Here is a 21,080-nt window from a genome sequence, read left to right on the forward strand (position 1 = left end):
CGAAAAATGACAGTTTTGTTTGGACTGCTATTAATAAATGTGGAAAATGCCTTTAATAAAATACTCACAATGTAAAAATTGTTTTATATAATAAATCGTGTTATCATAGGAGATTTACGTCGGAAATGTTACTTATAAAAAAAACAAAAATTTGTTTGAACTTGCAGATCAAATTGTCGGATTATTCAAATTTTCTTATTTTCTAATTATTGAAAAGCTGAAAAAGTTTTAAATTAACCGGCTCTGATAATTTGTTTCTCTCATCATGATTATGTTTGTCTTATTGTTTTTTTTATTATATTTTGATTATTTTCTCCGTCCGCGGGACAGTTTAAGGCATATCGTGTAATGTCACGGTTGTATTTTTCCGTTGAGCTTCCAATCTTTATTTTAATAGATCTTTTATTGGTAAGTCGTGATATTATATTGAATTTTATTTTTATTGTTAGCGCACACTTCAGGAACGACCTTATGACTGGTCTACTATTTAAATTTGGGCGCCATTGCAGATGGCGTTCTTGTTTATTTTTCGTTTTCAATCAATCCATTCTATCGCCAAGCGCAATACAGTTCATTATTATATATATACATTGAATAAAGTGATTATTAGCATTGAATCTCGCTCGGGAGCTTATTTATCAATATTGCTTTTCCATCCACTGTAAACTTCAACAGGTTATGGGCCCAATGACGTATTGAAAGGTAAAAGAAAGAACATGTGTGAGAAATGCATTTTTTCTTTCTTCAAGGTTAGAATCGAGATTCAGTTCTTGAAGTCTTAGTCACGTACACGAGTCGAAAATCAGAATGGCGTCATCCAGCACGGTCAGAATTGAATTACTCAATAAAGAAAATTATGATACGTGGAAAATACAAATGCAAGCGCTGCTGATAAAAAACGAAGCGTGGGCGTACGTAAGCGGACACAAACCGAAATCTGAAATAACTCTTCAAAATGAAGAGGAAGTGAATAAATGGATCCTCGAGGATGAAAAGGCAAGAGCCGACATAATATTTTCGATCAAACCATCGCAATTAAAACAAATAAAAGAATGCAGAACATCGCGCGAATTATGGTTAAAATTACAATCGATTTATCAGTCATCAGGACCAGCAAGAAAAGCCACATTAATTAAACAGCTAACATATCATCACATGCAAAAAGGCAAGGACGTGCAGGAGCATATACAAAGATTCTTTGATGCAGTTGATAGACTGAATGAAATGGAAGTCGAAATCAATAGTGATTTACTTTCCGTAATGTTATTACACAGCCTCCCTCCTTCCTTCGGAAATTTTCGCTGTGCAATTGAATCGCGCGATACATTGCCATCTCCGGAAACTCTTCGCATAAAGATTATCGAAGAAAGTCGCGCGAAAACATGAAACTCGCGAAGGTATAACAAATGTAATAATAGCAAAAAGACAATTCAGCAAGAAACCCGGCGCCAGAAACAAAAGTGATCAAGAAATGACAGCAAAACACAAAATGCAGCAAAGAAGGAAACTTTCAAATACAAATGTCATCGATGTCGTAAGGTAAGACACAAAGCCGCCGAATGTACCGAGCGAATTAAAAATATGGACGATGCAAACGTGGCCGATAACCTTAGTTTATGTACAACTACAAACATAACATTCATCAATAAATCGGATGACCTAGACACACATGAAAGCTCTACACGCGAAATTTGGTGTGTGGACAGCGGATGTACCGCACATATGTGTGGAAATGATGAAGGTTTTGTAGATTACGACGAATCAACAGTCGGTAAGGTCAATTTAGCTGGTAAATCGTCAATCAATATTAAAGGGAGAGTCGATATCATTAACTACTAATTATGACGGTCAAACAAAAAATATTAACATTAATAATATTTTACATGTACCCGAGTTGCGAACAAATCTCCTGTCAGTCAGAAAGATGTGCGATAAAGGATTCAAAGTCATTTTCGAGGCAGACGGAGCCACGGTCGTTGATCGAGACGGGAAAGCTACACTTAGAGTTGATAGAATCAAAAGCGGACTTTACTATCTACGCACAACTCCAATTGAAAGTAACGCCGAATTGGACGGTGGAACAAATGCTGAACTCTCATCTGACGAAATCTGGCATCGTAAAATGGAACATCTTAATTACCGAGATCTTTTTAAATGTCATCGTAACAAAGCTGTACAAGGTATGACAATTAAAAAATATCGCGAAGACGTGTGCTGCGAAATATGCGCACGCGGTAAAATGACTAAAGCCCCATTTCCGAAGAAATCAAAGAGAAAATCAGAAATACGTGATATAATTCATTCGCATGTTTGTGGCCCTATGCGTACAGAGTCGATCTAGATATTTCGTCACATTTATTGACGATGCTTCTAGATGGTGCGAAATTCGCTTCTTGAAACAGAAAGGTGAGGTTTTTCAAACTTTTAAGGAATACAAAGCAAAAGTTGAAAATCAAACTGGTAAAAGAATAAAATTTCTACAATCTGACAACGGCAAGGAATTTCAAAATGATAACTTTGACACGTTCTTTAAAGAAAACGGAATTGAGAGACGACTAACGATAACTCACACGCCGGAACAAAATGGGATTGCGGAAAGGAAGAAGCTTCTAGTCACAGCACGATGTATTATTATGCAATCTTCACTTCCGGCTCACCTATGGGCCGAAGCAGTTAACACGGCGAACTACATCTTAAATCGGTGTCCTACTAGATGTTACAATGGAAAAACTGCCTTTGAAAAATGGAAAAGACAAACTCCGGATGTAAGTCACTTCCAAAAATTCGGGCGAGAAGTTATGACTCTGAAACGAGAACCTCAGAAAGACAAATTCGAAGCCCGATCTAGAAGAGAAATATTTGTCGGCTATTCTGAAGTATCAAAAGGGTATCGCATTTGGCTTCCAGAAAAAAGAAAAATTGAAATTGCCAGAGACATAAAATTTTTAGACAGAAAAATGGTGTGGCGATCGTGGCGCAAAGAGATTTGTGTTTACTTTCTTCTATGCCAAAGATCTCAAGTTCAAATCCAGCCCGAGCTATAAAAATATAAAAATAAAAAACATCGTAGGATTTCACGGTCGCCACCTCTCGGCAGGCAATGGCATAAAAACCTGCTGAGAGAATCTTGCCTGCAACGGATGGAGGATGGAGTAATTCACTATCTAACGCAGCCGGTCCCAAGCCCGGGTAAAAAAGGAGGGTTCGGGGACAAGGCCAGCAACCTACCCCCGATAAAAAGCATTTGACGCTCACAGGAACGATAATGTGCCTCAGAACAGGACGGATACAAAGATGACGACACTGGTCACGAACAGGAACATGCATAAAGACCACAGGGGAAGGAAGGAAAACAAGAAGCAAATCTGGAGGAAGAGCTTACTAAGATGCGGATGCTGGAATATCATGAGCTGGAATGGAAGAGAGCAAGAGATACTGACGGAAATGGAAGAACATAAAATAGACATATGCGCCCTATCAGAGACCAAAAAGAAGGGAAAAGGAGACAAAAGCTATCCTGGATACATTCTTAAATACAGCGGACCTGAGAAACATAGACGGGCAACAGCAGGAGTGGGGATGTTAAGTAAGGACAAATATAAGTACAGCATAGAGGAGACCAGCTATACAAGCGAGAAAATAATGAGAGTGACGCTAGACATAGGCAGGGAAAAAATCCATCTTATCAGCGTCTACGCACCCGACAGCAACAAGAGTGAAAAAGAAATAGATGACTTCTACGAAACTCTGCAAGAAGAAATAGATAAGATACCGGAAGAACACAAAATCTTGATAATGGGAGACCTAAACGCGAGAATTGGCAACGCAGTCGTGGACGGGGTAAAACAAAGATTTAATGAAGCACACATCAACGACAATGGGGAAAAGCTAGTTGCGTTCTGTGCGCAAAATAGATTAAGAATAAACAACACTTATTATGATCACAAGGACCAACACAAGATAACCTGGGCAAATACGCGAAGCCAAACATCTATGATAGACTTCATAATCTCGAACAGAGCGGTCCATCCAACGCAGGTCGTCGACGTGCGATCACTGTCCTCGGCGGACGTAGGATCAGATCACCGCCTCGTCCTCGGAAAAATCCGGCTCACCACACAACTCAAGAGGAGACTGCCACCCGTGATGATAGAAAAACTTAACATAGAGTCGATTTAGGATGATACTATAAAGGCTCTGTACGAATGGCGGCTGAGACAGAAGATAAGGGAGAACGGCATCGCAGACGAGGACGATGTGGAGGATGGATGGAAGAAGATCAAGAGCCATATGACCATGGCAGCAGAAGAGGCACTAGGAAAAAGGAGAATAAACAAAAATGCCGATACACAACACAAGACGTGGTTCACGAAAGAGGCAAAGCAACTGGCAAAAGAAAAGAGGAAGGCATACCTCAATTATCTCAACAACAGGACCTCCGAAGAACGACAGAAATACAAGAACATAAGAAACCTCGCAAAGGCGGGAATGCGGAGAATCAAGGAAGAATACTGGGCAACCTTCACTGCTAATATGAAACATGATCTATACGGAGCCCAAAGGAAGGTGTGGGGAATGCTAAGACGCAGGAAACAAGAAGTGAATGAATATGTCCAGTCACAGAAAATCTCCAAAGAAGAATGGATGGAACACTTCAGACGGCTGTTCCGGGAGGATGACGACCGTTTACCGGCGACACCGCCAGAAAGGACCACGGTAAACACACAGATCGACGCTGAGCTTGTGGAGTCCCTCGCCAAGACATTGAAGAACAGAAGGGCGCCTGGACTCGATGGGCTGCACGAGTTGGTGAAATATGGAGGGAAAGACCTTCACTCGGAACTAGCCAAGCTATTCCAGAAAGTTCTCATCAACAGGACCGTACCCTCTGATTGGAAAAAGAGCATAACCATCCCAATATTCAAAAAAGGAGACAAGAAGAAGCCAGAGAACTACCGCGGAGTGACTCTCCTTAGCGCGGCAATGAAACTCTTCACACGGATCCTGGCAAATAAGATATCTGAAAAAATCCCAATGAGTGAAGAGCAGCAAGGTTTCAGGAGGAACAGGTCCACAATAGACGCAATATTCATAGTGCGCCAGATAATCGAGAAGGCCATCGAATTCGATAAACCCGCCTATATATATGTGCTTTGTCGATCTGACCAAGGCCTTTGATCGCGTCAGGCTCAGCGACGTCACAGATATCCTGATGGAGGAGGACGTACCTGAGGAAATAATACAAGCCATCAAATCCCTGAACTCCAACACCACGACACAGATCCGCGTCAGCAGTAGCCTGACAGAGGAAATCCCAATTTCGACAGGAATAAGGCAAGGCGACTCACTCAGCCCGCTACTTTTCAACCTTGTAATGGACAAGATAATAGCCGACGTAAGGAGGGCGGGCTGCGGATTCAGAACAGACAAAGGAGAATTGACCATACTGTGCTATGCCGACGACGCAGTGATAATCTCCGAGAACGAGGATGAACTGCAAAAACTGCTACACCAATTCTATTTGACGGCAACACGATATAACATGAGGATCTCAGTGCCGAAGACCAAATCCCTCGTCATCGCAAAGGAACCCATCAGGTGCAAGCTGGCCATAAACGATGAAATCATAGAGCAGGTCATGTCATTCAAATATCTGAGAGTAGAAATATCCTGTAATCAGAACAGAAAGAAGGAGGTCCAGGGCCAGATCGACAAGGCGGCAAGAATATCTGGGTGCCTGAAAGAAATCATTTGGCGGAACAAACACATGAAGAAGGAAGCCAAAATAAAGATCTATAAAACCTGCGTTCGACCAATTATGACGTATGCTGCAGAGACCAGAGCAGACATCAGGAAAACCAAAAGCATGGTCCGCACGACAGAAATGCGGACTCTCCGAGCCATCGCAGGGTATACACTCAGGGATAGAGTACCCAACGCGGCAATCAGGGAATCCTGCGGCGTCCAGGACATTATCCGATGGACAAGGCAGAGGAGACGAGAATGGAATGAACATGTATCCAGGATGGGGGAGGAAAGGATGGCGAGAATAGCGAGAGATGGGAAACCGAGCTTCAGAAGACCTCCAGGAAGACCCCCAAAAAGATGGATGGACAGCTGGACATCTGGGTCACAGGAGGCGAAATGATCGGAAAAAACAGGCTCTAAGCCTATTTCAAGAGGAAGAAGAAGAAGAAGAAAAATGACACCACCAAAAACGGGGAGCAAAGATAACATATTATCACCGGAAACAGAAAATCTCGAAAACGAGGAAGTGGAATTTCAATTCAAAACATCCATCATGAATGACGAAGAAACAGAGGGGACGTCCGAAATCACAGTCGAGGATGTCAATAATCGGAATAAAAGTGGCGAAGAAGATGATAATGATGATCAGAGTGTATCAGCGAGAGGCCGTGGTCGATCTCGCATAATTCCGGACTCAGGGGGAGACTCAAAAAACAGTATCAACACGCAAATCAGGCAGAAATATTGGAAGAATATGCCTACCTTGGAGAAATTCCTATCCAACAAGCTGTTCAATGGCCAGATGAGGAAGAATGGCACAACGCTATAGTCTGCGAACTGAAACCGTATTTAAAAAATGACACTTGGCAACTTGTCCCACGACCGGAAAACAAAGAAATCATCGGCAGCAGAGAACTAAGAAATAAATACAAACAGGATGGAACGCTGGAGCGACGAAAGGCTCGCATAATCGCGAAAGAATTCGCGCAACGACCTGGAATAGATTTTAACGACACTTTTGCACCAGTGGCTCGTATTGAATCAATACGAATAATGATAACTCTCGCAATGACATGGTTGTAGAACAACTCAACGTGGCCACTGCTTATTTAAATGGCACGTTAGAAGAGAAAATTTACATGGAGGTACCAAAGTATATCCAAAGAGGACTCTGCATCATAGCACAAATGGATTCAAAACGAAACAACCTGGCAGAAAAAGCATCTAAAATGCTTCACAAATTAAGTACCGGAAACAAGGTTTGTCTTTTGAACAAAGCAATTTACAGTTTACGTCAAGCTGGTCGTTGTTGGAATGAAAAATTATGCAAAACCATGTTGGAATACGGCGCAAGAAGATCCTCTTCAGATCCTTGCATATTCTTCAAGGGACAAGGTCAACGACTGCTTCTAATCGCAACGTATGTAGATGATATCTTGATCGCTTCCAACGATGCAGCTGAGATTATTAAAATTAAGCTGTTTTTGTCAAAAAGATTCGAAATCAGAAGTCTCGGTCCCATCAAGTACTGTCTTGGTATAGAGTTCACCCAGAACAACAGAAGTATAACGATGAAGCAAAAAGGCTATATCAGAGATATACTCGAACGGAATATCTGATGCAAACATAGCTACCTCACCTCTGGATCCAAACGTGAAGCTGGAAATTGGAACTGACGGGACATGAAATGCTCCCTTACCGAGAATTAATTGGATCACTAATGTATTTAGCTATCTGCATTAGATCTGACATCTCTTACGCAGTCAGTTATCTAAGTCAATTCAACACGTGCTTTAATTCAATACATTGGACTGCCGCGAAGCGCGTGCTGAGATACCTAAAAGGAACTTCTGACCTTGGTCTTATCTACACAAAAACCAACCAATCTGTTGAAGGTTATGTCGATGCTGATTGGGCAAACTGTCCATTGGACAGAAAATCATACACTGGATACACTTTCATTATGAGTGGTTCTCCGATGTCTTGGGAATCCAAAAAACAAAAGACGGTGGCCCTTTCTTCAACAGAGTCTGAGAACATGGCTTTAACAGAGGCTGCAAAACAAGCCACATCTACGACGTTTTTTTGAGGAACTTGGCTTCCCTAAAATAGCTGACATCAAGATCTTCTGCGACAACAAAGGTGATCGAAAACTTGCCAAGAATCCCGTCTTCCATAACCGAACCAAACACATTGATGTCAGGCATCATTACGTTCGCGAGGCATTAAATCGCGGGATACTCAAAATTAAACATATTCCGACCACCGAGATGGCATCAGATTTCTTAATTAAAGCTGTCCCAGCGCTAAAACTACGAAAGTGTCTTAACTTCTTGATCTAATGAAGGAGAAATTTTCGGCATAGGCCTGTCATCATCTCGAGGGGGAGTGTTAGCGCACACTTCAGGAACGACCTTATGATTGGCGTACTATTTAAACCTGAGCGCCATTGCAGATGGCGTTCATGTTTATTTTTCGTTTTCAATACAGTCCGTTCTATCGCCAAGCGCAATACGGTTATTATATATATACATTAAATAAAGTGATTATTAGATTTGAATCTCGCTCGGGAGCTTGTTTATCAATATTTCTTTTCCATCCACTGTAAACCCCAACATTTCCTTATTATTCCATCACTATTATAATCAAATAATTTTTCTAGACGGTTCAATCAATTTTAATTGTATTTTCTGCTGCAAAAATTAATAATTTAATTAATTAATTTCTGAATGATAAATTTGAATTTCTGAGGTGTCTTCGGAGAGACTAATATATTATTAATGTAATTATAAAACTCTTATATGTATTAAAGATAAGAAAAGGCAATAAAAGCCAAGCACGATAATTAGGGCAATTAGGATAATTATCTCAATAACTTTAAATTATAGAAAGGCGTACGTTTCGATCTCTTGTTCGGATCCTCTTTAGCGCAAAAAATAATGGATTATACAGATATAAAAACAAAACATATTTTTATATTTTTTGTATTAATTAATTAATTTAATTAATTAATTTATTTTATTTTATTTTATTTATTTATTTACTTTTTTTTAATTTTATTTATTTATTTTATTTATTTATTTTATTTTATTTTATTTTATTTTATTTTATTTTATTTTATTTTATTTATTTATTTATTTTATTTCATTTTACTTTATTTATTTTATTATATTTTATCATCTATTAACTTGAAAATGAGTGATTAAGAACCCGCTGCTAAAAAAACTCAAGATGGGTAGATTCCATGGATTCCAATATCAATAGTTTGATGATAATCCTTCTTGGAGAACCTAGGTGAAGGAAATTTCTGATGATCCTCACAAATTTTTCTGTCTGGCCTGACAAACAACATTAGTTTGTGATCTTTCAGAAATAAAAAAACACTCAAAGAGCACATATCATCTGGAAAATATAAAAAAATTAAATCCAAATTCTTTGGAATTGAAAAGTCTATCGAAGAAATCAATGCAGGACATTCAAAAACCTAACATGTTCCAGAAGAGGATTTCAATTTTAACAAACGAGTTAAAATTACAGAAATAAGATTTGTTACCTTTTTCTTTGAAAAGAATTTGCCATTTTCAATTTCATCCGATTTACTTTTTCTTATGAAAGATATTGCAAAAGAACTTGATATTCTATAAACAATGTCTTTAAGAAGAACAAAATTAACACACATTGTTAATAATGTTATATGTCTTCAAGAAATACGTAGAATTAGCGAGATATTGAGAGAAAACAAATTTTCAATTTACGAAGATGAAACATCGGATGTAACAAATGATAAATGGCTCTCATTAATGGTGCATTATGTGAAACCAAGAACATTACATGTCAGATGTGAATTATTACAAATGATTCATTTGGATGCGACGGATTGTTCTGCCAATAAGATCTTTCAATCTTTTGAAAACAAATTACTAAAAAAGAATATTTTTCTTCGATTGATCGTTAGACTTAGTTGCGATAATGCCTCTGTAATGATAGGCAAAACTTCCTCTTTTAAAACAAAATTAATGGAAAAGAGTCCGAAGCTTATAACACTTCTATGTGTATGTCACTCATCAGCATTAGCAGCAAAAGAAGCCTGCGAAACAATTCCTAAAAATAGTGAACATTTTATTAAAACCATTTCCACATTTATTAACAGCAGTCCAAAAAGAACAACTATTTTTCGAAATTTCCAGATGTGCTTCAAAGATAAATTTTTGAACATTTTGAAATATGCAGAAACACGCATTAACACGTCACAAATGTGTAACGATACGATCATCGTTACGCGGCCGTCCACCCGCCGGACGCCGCGAGCCAACCGCCGTCCTACGCTCACCAGTCAAGGGACCATTTGAGCGAAGGCGCTACGCGCCCTATTATATTTTAAAGCGGTGAGCGAAAATAAATATGTAATAATATTTGTTTACTTTTTATAACCGGGTCGGCACACCGTACCGGAGCACGACTCGCGCGCTCGGGAAACCGCTCTGACCGTTTCCGAAACTTCCCGAGCCACGGTCGGGCTCAACCGAATTGTTGGATAAACAATTATCGCGCCGACGCGATACCGCCGACGCCGGGTATAAAAAGGCGCTCCACCGGCTAAAAAGATAGAATCTTCTCCGCGCTCTGAAGTCGGCAAGACGCTCAGAGCACTCCAGAGACCTAGACGCTTACTAGCAAGATAGAGGTTGGGAGTACTCCGCCTCTGCTGGGCTTTCCCAGCATCTCGTCAAAAATAAGCGCTCCTAACAAAATACCGAACGTCCGGCAACAATTCAAGCGGTGGGAAATTACCCGCCACCGACGGATATTCCCGTCTGCCGAACGCTCCTGATCCGCTGCAACCCATCCTTGCAGATCCGGAACAAATATCGCGAAGTATTTCGCGCGCCGGCATAAATCCGACAGAGACTCGCCATTGATACGGCGACAGAATCCGCGCGCGTAGGGCCGTGAGACCGCCCTACGCACCGAATTTGGCAATACGCGATTCGCCAAGACGCAAGGCTCCCGCCCCTCGCGTAGGCATCACCGCGCGCCATTACAATTACCCGGCCGACAGGTGCTACCACCCATCGACGCCGGGTATCGATAATCGCACGCGACCGTTCGATTCACTGCATACGATCGCGCCGTTCACGAGTGCCCTTACCGCGTGCACTCAGGCGCATCACGCACCGAAATCGCACCACCGCCGTACCGCCGCATTTCCGCCTGACCTACGGACACGCACTCGCGCGTCACTCACGGTCATCCGTCATCTGCACGCACATTTATACGTTATATATTATATACACATCCGACACACATTGTATACACTCACAACCATACGTCATCTACACGCACATTCATACGCTATACATTATACAGGCATCCGACACACATTGTATACACTCACAATCATACGTCATCTACCGCACATTCATACGCTATACAGCATACACGCGTCCGACACCCATTGCATACTCGCGCGTTTATACATTTTATACACGCCCACTCACACGTTGTACATACACTCATACGTAAATAAACACATTATTTATTTTATACCCGGCTACGATACTTGCTATACCCTTCCGAGCCCTGATCCCGGCCGAGCTATCCAGAAACAGCGCTCGGGAAAATCCGACCGTTACAAATGCATTCAAAGAATTTTAGAAATGTGGGACATGTTAGAAAATTTCTTGACGGAACAAGTGTCTGAAAACGTTCGTGCGGCAAATAATTTGCTTCTAATTATCCAAAATCCTACAACGAAAGTTTATCTTTTTTTTCTTGAATTTGCACTTGATATATTCAATAAATGCAAAATTTCAGACAAGCAAGTCTATTATTCAGGAGCTGCAGCCTTCATCAATGGAGTTACTATTTTGGTTTCTTAGCAAATTTATAAAACCTTATTAAAAAGCGCAGAGTTTGGTCATATTATTAAAACAATGAACTTTTCTGATCGTGCCAATCACCTTTTTTTTTGAGGAAATTGATTTTGGTTTTAAATGCAAAGAATATTTGCAAGAACAAATAAATCAGAAAATATTATTTAAAACAGACGTTGATCTTATTCGAGAAAATTGTTTGCAATTTTATATAAAAGCAAGTGAACAAATTCGGGATCGTCTTCCAATAGACGATAATTTTTTAATTGTGTTGCTGTTTTTGATAATAAAACTGCATTGTTTAAGTGTCATCGAGAATTAACGGTTCTTAAAGTAGTGCAAGTTAATCGTAGATTAGGAAAATTAGTCGATGAAGATGAAGTGCGAAATAAGTGGAAATTTTTATATGAAGTCGATCTACCTATAAAAGTCGAATGGTCTAAATTATCATTTGATGATATGTGGAAACAAATTAGTTTATATGTTAAGAAAGAAAATATTTGTTTTCCAAATTTGTGATCGCTTTCAAGCATTGTAAAAATGCTTCCTCACTCAAACGCTGAAGCTGAAAGCGTGTTTTCCATTATTCCAGATACAAAAACAAGAAAAAGAAATAGTATGTCCATTAAAACATTAAACTCAATTTGTGTAATAAAATATGCTTTGAGAGCTAATGATAAAACAGCTCGAACTATGACAACACGCAAACATTTAACTCTTATGACAGAAAATTTATATAAAAAAGCTGAAGAAAAAAGCAATTTGCAAATATTGCATTTACATGATGATAAAGAAGAGATGTAGCAATAATATTACCATAATCGATTTATTTATACTGGCTGTTAAAATGCGTTTCAACGATAGTTTTAACAAAAACTTTTTCTCGTTCTTTCAATTTGTGTTTATTGAAGAGGGTTCAGTTGAAAATCGAAACGTTTAATATTAAGAATTTGTTGAAATTTATTTATTATTTGTTATTCTAGTCTTACGAACTTTCGAGATTTAAATATATACATGTACATATGCAATTTGAGTCTGAAGCATTTTTGTATTTATTATATTTTATATTTTTTATATTCTTATTTTATTATTATATTTTATATTTCTATATTTTATTATATTCAATTTATTAAATATTGTATTTTTAAAAAATTTTTACATTCAGCTATAAATATAAACTGTGTTTATCTAAATTTATATTAGTCTATTAATTTATAATCCTTAAAAGCTATAATTATTGAATCTAACTTGTCAGTCATATATAATACGTATTAAATATACCTTAAAAATTACGATTCCTGTCTTTTTATTTAAAAATATAAATATTGTGGAGTTTCTATATTTATTATTTTATTATCAAGTTATTTTTCTTATATAAAAAAATGGAAGATAAATTTTATTTATTCTATTACATGTAATATAAATATTCTATTTCTATTTTAATTATATTTATTCTACTATTTGCATTTATTCTGTCGTATTGCATAGAAATATATATATATTGCATATATTGCAAGCCAAAATTTGATGAGTGAACATGCGCGAGCAGCGAGCGTTTTCGTGATCGCTCAGTAAAGTTCGTAATTTGTAGCCTGCCGCGCCGCAGGGCGCAAGGCTACACGTACACGCCATGACGTAGCAGCTACGCTGTGTTAGTAAGTCTCGCGGTAAATGGTGGGGGCTCCCATTTTCCATTTCGATCAGGCAACTCTGTTATCACTATCAACAATATCGAAAAGTGGATGTAGCACAGACATGAACCATATTAAAGGTGGATATAGCACGGACAAGAACCAATCGACTGTTTTATCATGGCTCCGGAAAGTGGATGTGCTCATGTAGTTCCAGGCATAAAATGGATGTACGTGATGCTAGTGTATGACCAAGAAAAAGCATCATACGAAAAACGGCGGCGTGATGACTCTCAGGCTTCTCTCTGATCTCATGCATATAGGAAAGGAGTAGCGCGAAGCGTTCGCGTAGACGTGAAAGAGATAGTGGTGCGAAAATGAGAAGGATAGCGCGAGGCGTCCGCAAAGTAAATTACATATTTGGTAATAAATACATAATCGCATTTCTTTTATCAATGCCACCTCTCATATATATATATATATATATATATATATATATATATATATATATATATATATTTATATGTATCCATTGCAATTTATAATACTAACAAAATACTGCTTTGGTTTGCATTTATTACAGTCATATCCTATTAATTACAAGAAAAATATTATAAATTCTCCTTAATTATAATGAATTATATTATATTTTTCATTAAAACAATAAAACAGAGAAATAATTCAAAAACTAAAATAAACTCTTATCATTAGTATCACAGAATTAATATTTTAACTCAAACTTTATAACATGAAATAAAAATTATTTTTTTTTTCGTTTTGACATAATTAATCTTTTTTTTCTAATATTCTCTCCATTAAATTCTCAATCCGCTTAAATTCAGGCATTTTTTCATATGTTGTTCTTCCCGAATCTTCCTTCTTTTGATTTTCCCTTTTCTATATATTTCATTATAAATGTATTCAACTTCTTTTTTAATATCTGAAGTTTTATAATTATATAAAATGTTTAGATATAATAAATTTATTTTATATATAAGATATATTTAAAATATGTGAAACAATCTTACAATCTAACAATCTTATTTTTTCTGGTAGCTCATCCACTTTTTCTTCAATTTTATTAATATGAGATCTAACTCTCAACCGTTGCACCCACGGTTTATTTGCAAACAATTCCTGCATAATCTGTAAAGACAAAGAGTATACATATATAACAACATGCATACATCTTTATATGAAAATAAGTTTTGAAAATACGTAATATCATAAAATATTTCCATTTTTTAGTTATTACTACTTTGATTATTGTAGTCTACAATTTCTTCATATATACGTTTTAAAGTTTAAAATTTTGTAAAATATTTTAAGCCTGTTACGTCGTATTTTTTTTTCTTGCATAGTTTTTGCAATTTTTTTCCCAATATTGTTTCACAGTATATTTGCCATTATGAAACTCATTTTTGTTCTCATTATATATACTTAAAAATACAAAGTATCGTCTTTGCTCTAAATATGCCTATAGCAATTCAAAATATATATATATTATTAATGCTGTGTCAAAAGTTACCGGATACCCTATATATTTGTAAATAAATCTATATAGAAATTATTCAGTAAATAATTGTATTTCGATCTTTATATGTCAACCACTACATTTACACTATAACCTAAAACTTTTTTTCTAATATCGATAACCTATATTTATTTAAACAATGTAAAATTAATTTTAATAGATTATAATATCATTATGTTATTAAACTGTGATTTAGCTTGCAATGTGGATGTAGGCACCAAGCCTAAGTTAGCCTTTAATTTACCTTCTATATTTTTAATATTATCATTTCTATGATAATATTAATGCTTGTACAGGTATTTGCTGAAATGATAAAACTATTTTACATTAATTTATTCATTTTATTTATTTTTTTATATTTAATAATATATATTATTCTTACGTTTATTAATAATTAGTGATACTGTAGGTTATATTTATTTTTAGGTTCTGTAAATAACAATGTAGCAAAAGCCATCTCTATAAAATAAATAACATTAACGTTTCCACATTTACGAAAATATCGAAATTATTCATTATATTAATGGCATTGATACTTCATCGTACATTTTCTCCTTCATGATTCACAATTATTTTGTCATATATGTAATACTACTACTACTATATTGTTAGTCACGTATCTTTCCAATAAACTGCGTTAGCAAAAACATTATGGTGCAGACGTATATCAATCTCTCGCTTCCACAATTTGTGTACTTAACGCAATGCGCATGCGCGAATTTCGTTGAGCCAATAGTATTATATATATGGCTCTACATAGTCAGCGCATGTGCATTCCGTCAAGTACACGAATTGGAGGAACCGTCCCGTTTGCGCACATTACGGATCGGACACGCCAAAATTTCCCGCTCGAACACAGAACGATCGGACACAGGCCCGATCAGACACCGGCTCGATCGGATACAGGCCCGATCGGACACGGGTCCGATCGGACACTGTAGCATGTACTTTGTAAGTTGTAAAGCGAGGTCCACCCTGCCTACCGGCGGGGGGGGCGGCGGAGGGGGGCCGAAGGCCCTCCTTGCACATCCCGTGTGTGTGTGCGTGCGTGCATGTGTGTGTGTGTGTGTGTGTGTGTGCGGGCGCGCGCGCGCGCGCGCGTGGGTGCTTCCTATCCATGCATGTATTTTGATAGCGCGTGTATCCGATCGGACCGGTGTTCGATCAAGCCTGTATCCGATCGGCAAATTTTGTCGTGTCCGATCAGTAATGTGTGCAATCGAGACTCACTCATTGTGAAAGCGAGAAGTTGATATACATCTGCACCGTAATGTTTTCGCCCGTATTGAACTTTGACTAGCAATATAGTAGTATTACATATATATCACATATTTTGTACTCCTTATCTTCCACGTCTTTGAGACATTCTTCTATGGAAGCTGCCATGTTTTTACTGATTGCCTCACCTCGGGTGCGTCACGATAGTATTTTATTTTTTGTTACGCATTTCTTCTTAGTATAAATTATTGCTATTATAACGCTTATTGTTATTATTATTCCCGTGCAGTTTGTCGTTGAATATATGATATGTTTGTTTGTTGGAAAATAATTATTGTTTATGTCTTTATTTATTTCGTCGAGTCTTTCGCTCAAATCCCTTAATTCGATCGGGTTTCTGATTATTTTTCGTAATTGTATAAGTTTTATTTTGTCTAATAGTTTGTCGGTTTGTTCGTCGTTCGTTGTTGTTAGGTTGTAGTCGGGTAGGCTTTGTGCAACGGTTGTTATCGCGGGTTTATTTGTTCGTATTATCATGTCTTGTGTTGTCAGTTTACATTTTTCTTTTAGCGTGATTTGTCCGGTTCTTTTTATTTCTAATTTTTGAATTGTTTCGTTTTTGCATGTTACTTTGACCGTTTGTTTTTCTCGCATGGAATATAGCCATGAATTCGCGTTGTTTAGCACTATACATATTGTTGTGTTTGTGTGTATGTGTCGAATGTTACACTTGTTTATGTAAGTGTCTAATTGTACGTACGCTTGTACTTCGCATAACGCTCCGTCGTTTATGTAATGTATCGGGTAATTCTGTTCGCAGACATATTGATCGCTGTTTCGCACGCATTTATCTAAATCGCCTTCGGTTGGCGTAAAGTATGTTCGACTTTCCGCATCTATCGCTATTATCGGCTGATTTACTTTTATAAACATAAATGTTTTATTAGTTTTGTGCGTTGGTAGTGGGGTGACTTTTATTATTTCGTATTCCGGATATGTAGTTAACGGAATTTTTATAATTGTAAATGTATTCTCGTTGTCGTGGTACGCGCTAATTGTCAAGAATTTTTCGATTGTCCAATTTTCTGTGAATATTTGGAATGGGAAGTGTGTTCCTTGTGGTATTTGTGACGCCGTTTCTTTTAGGTTATCTAAAATGGTATTATTCATTGATATTAACTTTATATCGATTGTTCCGCTTTTGGCGCTCGTCATGTGCGCGATAAATAATCTGTTAGATCATTTGTAAAATCTTTTATTATAGCATTTAGTATAATGAAGTGCTCGTTGAGATCTTCTCGTTGTCCGTAGCCTTCTTCTGCTTGTAATCAAATTAGTCGCATTTTTTCCGTTATATTTAGAAATTGTTCTTCGTTTTCTTGTAACACTTTTTTGACGTTATCTACGTGCGCAATTGTGGCATTTAATATTTTAATTTAGTTTTTCATCATTTGTTGCAGCGTTTGCTGATTTCTTTGCATTAAATTTAATTGTTCTTTTATGACTTTTTTGTCATCTGTGTCTATCGTACCGAAAAGTGTTTTGGCTAGTGTTCCTAGGCCGTCGATTAATCCTCGTTTCGTCTTCTTCAGTGTTTGGTACGCGATTTTCAGCCGTTTTAGTAATTTTGCTGCTTGCTCTCTGTCTTTTTTTGCTATTTGCAGTAGGTTATGACAGGTTTCCTTCATTTTTATTTGTAATAGTTTATCATAGCATAGTGCTCTCGTTTGCGCCATATAATTTTCTAATTGCTCGTGTCGGTGGTCCATTGTGGCGATATCCAATTTTATTACCATTTTCCATGTGTATTCGATTTGGTTTATTTTGCTTAACTTTTTGAAGTAGATGCCTGGTTCAAATCGGAATTCTTTTATTTTGCTTTGCGTATCAGGTTCTGTTTCTGTATAGGTGTTTCGTGCAATGAGACTCCTGTAAAATAAGGCTTTGTATTATATTTTATTTATTTATTTTGCGTCTGTCTTTTATCTTTTTACTCTTTTTTAATTTTCGATAAACGCTTTTAATCGGTTTACGTGAACGCGTATCGTTTTTTTTTCCTTTTTTATTGTATAGTTTACTTCCTAATTTCTTTTGGTGACTACGTAGGGTCCTATCCATAGGGAATCTAGCTTTTTTGATTGCCTCGGCAAATAGAGAATTTTATCATATAAGAGGACTTTTTCTCCCACTTTGAATGCGGTGTTTTTGCTTTTTTGTCGTACTTGTTTTTTGTTTTGATTTTCTCATTTTTGAGATGTTCTTTTGCGATTTGCTGTGTGGCGCGTAATTTTTTCCTTAATTCTTGCGCCTAGTCCCTCGTATGTGGGCTTAGGTGATTGCGACAATGTCGTGTTACTGATGTTACGTCTCAGCGACGCTCTTTCTCTCTCTATACCTCAGTTAGTGAGAAAAAGATTGCTCTCTACTTTTATAGGGCAACCTGCTTCCACCGGCTATACCCCAGGGACGCCGAGAGCTAGGACTAATCTAGTGGATCTAGGGGAATGATGTAACGCGGAACTATTTGGTTACTAGGAAGTTTCACTAGGTATTTTAGGGATATGGACGCAACTAGGTATATGTAATTCGAAGGTTAATCAGGTTTAAAGAATAGACTTTTAATATTATAATAAAAGAAAGATATCGATTATGGTTGCGTTTTAGCGGCAAGTCCGCTTGTATTGCGAGTTCACCATATGCAAGGGGCTTGTTACTTAAGATATATATATATATATATATAATAATTAGAAACCGTAAGAGTTAGAGAATTAAGATTTGAAAAGGAATATTATAATAGAAATTAAGGATAGTTAACAAATTGTGGACACTAAATAATAGAGAGTTAGTTAGATCGAATTAATTTATTATGAGAATTGTCTAAAGAATAAGGTCTTTTATTTAATATCAATACTTGATTATATTATGACTCTAAATTTCTGATAGAAAGAGAAGGTTTAGAAAAGAGGTCGAATGTCGCCAGGGGCACCGTAATAAGCGCTCGGCAACGATGGAATTTTAGGGAGAATGTATAATGTCGCCAGGGCACCGTAATTAGCGCTCGGCAACTAGGTTCAAGGATTGGGTTGTGTTCAGAAAATTAGATAATAAATTTGATTTCAATTTAATCTCCTGTTGTCATTTCTTGTGGGAGATTTTTAAATTGATAGGAAACGCCGCCAGGGCACCTCAATCAGCGCTCGGCAACTAGGTTTAAGGGTTATATAAAGAATTCAAGAAGAAAGGAGGGAGTCGCCAGGGGCACCATAAGCGCTCGGCAACGAGGGTTAAGGATTATATTCAGAATTTAGGAAGAAAGGAGGGAGTCGCCAGGGGCACCATAAGCGCTCGGCAACGATGGATTTTCGGGAAAAAGAGCAAAGTGTTGCAAGATTAAGTCAGGTTCAAATGACAACAGTAGTATATATTTTGCATGGAATTTATAAATCTTACTTAGTATTGATATTATGGGTGTGTTTTAAATAATAGTAGGATAATAGATTAAAGTTGACTGACTGGAAACTGTCAGCCACATGCTAATGCTTGACAGAGGATTTCTTATTATTTAGAGGATGAAAAGGTAATTAAATGATATTAGGCGTTGTCAGTCAATTCAAATAAAGTTTCTAATATTTATGGAAAGATGAGGATTTATAGTAATTGTAAGTACTTACCGTGATGTGGCAGGAAAATCCTTCCTTCTGTTCAAGTTCTGGTCGTACTTTGTTAAGCCCTTCTCTCATCCTTTAAGACCTCGGTCATGGATGAAGTAGGCCGGATAAAAGTACACAGATGTATGCACAAAGTTCTTTATTATTTCCTTAGTTTTACACAACTTAACACTGAATCGACAATTATATTAATCGAAATGGAATAGTGAATAGTACGCGAACAATGAACGAATAATACGGAGCGAATACTTGTACGAAATAGTAATGAATTAGTAATGAATAATGTTAGCTAAGAATAAATGATTCGAATGCTTGAAGATCTCTTAATTGAATGACTGAATTGACTGCCCGAACTGACTGCTCCGATTTTACTGCCCCGAAGGTTCGAAATCGCCGGCTTATATACTGTCGAAACAAAGGGTCTTCGGGCCGTGTGTAGCACACGCGTCGCGCTCTGGAATGTTCTTAGAATGATTCAGTGAAGGACTTCTGAGAAGAAAGATTTTTAACAATAATTCTTCTGAGAATTGTCGATCGATATGTTTATCTGACTATTGAGTTTCGGCGCTCGTGGTCGTAGCCGTCGCGAGTCCGTTCGACTTATCGCTCGCAATATCAGGTTTCACTGATATGAGGCCTCTTATGCGCATTCTCTTCTTAAGCTTAATTAATATTTTATAACATAAAATCCTTAATAATATGGTTAATATTTATGCTTATTAATTTATGGAATCATTTGTTCTATTTATTTCAGTTCTGATAATAAGTTGGCAATTTATATAAAGTTATGGCATTCTATAGTTTAAAAAATAGATCTTTTAGATAACTTATATGTACTATAAGTAATGTATATAATTTATGATTCCATAGAATATAAGCCTCTTAAATTTATATTTATGGTCGCTTGATCGATACTACAATAAAACATAATAATTTTATTAAAATCATTTATTTATGGAAGCATTCGCGCATTATATAATAACCTGTTTTAATTAATATGATTTTAATTATTGATAAAGTATAATTGTATTGAATATAGTATTGAAAGTTTAATATGTGTTGTTTTGGATAAAATAATTATAAATATTCAACAAATCATAGTCAACAAATTATTATTATATACGTTTTATGATTCCATAAAGTACGGCGCATTTACTCCTCAATTTAAGAGTGAGTAATTATTATATATATATTTGTCTGTATGATTAAATATTAAAATCTTAAAAGTTAGATATTAGTATCGATATTATCGAGTATGAAACTCGCTCGCAAGTTCGTTCTTAAAGTAATCCAGCAGGTTAGTTCTAGAAAGTCACTGCTGTACAGCTAGCTAGTTCTAAATAATGCTTCCTGATTCGTCGATCTAAGGAATTCTCAATTCCTTGCGCTATCGCTTATTATTACTAAA

General features: G+C 36.8%; 2 protein-coding genes and 1 long non-coding RNA gene across 3 annotated transcripts; 2 read left to right on the forward strand and 1 right to left on the reverse strand.

Annotated features, from left to right (window-relative positions):
- Positions 1-548: 548 nt before the first annotated feature.
- LOC126851248 (uncharacterized) lies at positions 549-1,399 on the forward strand. The gene has a single exon (XM_050595004.1). It carries the CDS (start codon positions 808-810, stop codon positions 1,384-1,386), a length of 579 nt encoding a protein of 192 aa, XP_050450961.1. The 5' UTR covers positions 549-807; the 3' UTR covers positions 1,387-1,399.
- Positions 1,400-3,294: 1,895 nt separating this feature from the next.
- On the forward strand, positions 3,295-5,132 carry LOC126854212 (craniofacial development protein 2-like). The gene is made up of 3 exons (XM_050600711.1): positions 3,295-4,071; positions 4,180-5,053; positions 5,116-5,132. Exons 1-3 carry the CDS (start codon positions 3,295-3,297, stop codon positions 5,130-5,132), a joined length of 1,668 nt encoding a protein of 555 aa, XP_050456668.1.
- An 8,646-nt stretch (positions 5,133-13,778) lies between these two features.
- On the reverse strand, positions 13,779-15,405 carry LOC126851549 (uncharacterized). The gene is made up of 3 exons (XR_007687697.1): positions 15,169-15,405; positions 14,281-15,089; positions 13,779-14,192 (listed from the first exon to the last, which is right to left on the reverse strand). It is a non-coding gene; the product is annotated as an uncharacterized LOC126851549 (long non-coding RNA).
- Between the last annotated feature and the right edge of the window lie 5,675 nt (positions 15,406-21,080).

The sequence above is a fragment of the Cataglyphis hispanica genome, chromosome 1, assembly GCF_021464435.1.
Source record: "Cataglyphis hispanica isolate Lineage 1 chromosome 1, ULB_Chis1_1.0, whole genome shotgun sequence".
Taxonomy (NCBI): domain Eukaryota; kingdom Metazoa; phylum Arthropoda; class Insecta; order Hymenoptera; family Formicidae; genus Cataglyphis; species Cataglyphis hispanica.

What these genes read in the sequence shown, in the direction of transcription:
- LOC126854212 (XM_050600711.1), top strand. Translation starts at nt 3,295, where the DNA reads ATGACGACACTGGTCACGAACAGGAACATGCATAAAGACCACAGGGGA. An exon ending in GATCACTGTCCTCGGCGGAC is followed by an intron (nt 4,072 to 4,179) that starts GTAGGATCAGAT and finishes GAGTCGATTTAG; the next exon opens with GATGATACTATAAAGGCTCT.
- LOC126851248 (XM_050595004.1), top strand. Translation starts at nt 808, where the DNA reads ATGGCGTCATCCAGCACGGTCAGAATTGAATTACTCAATAAAGAAAAT.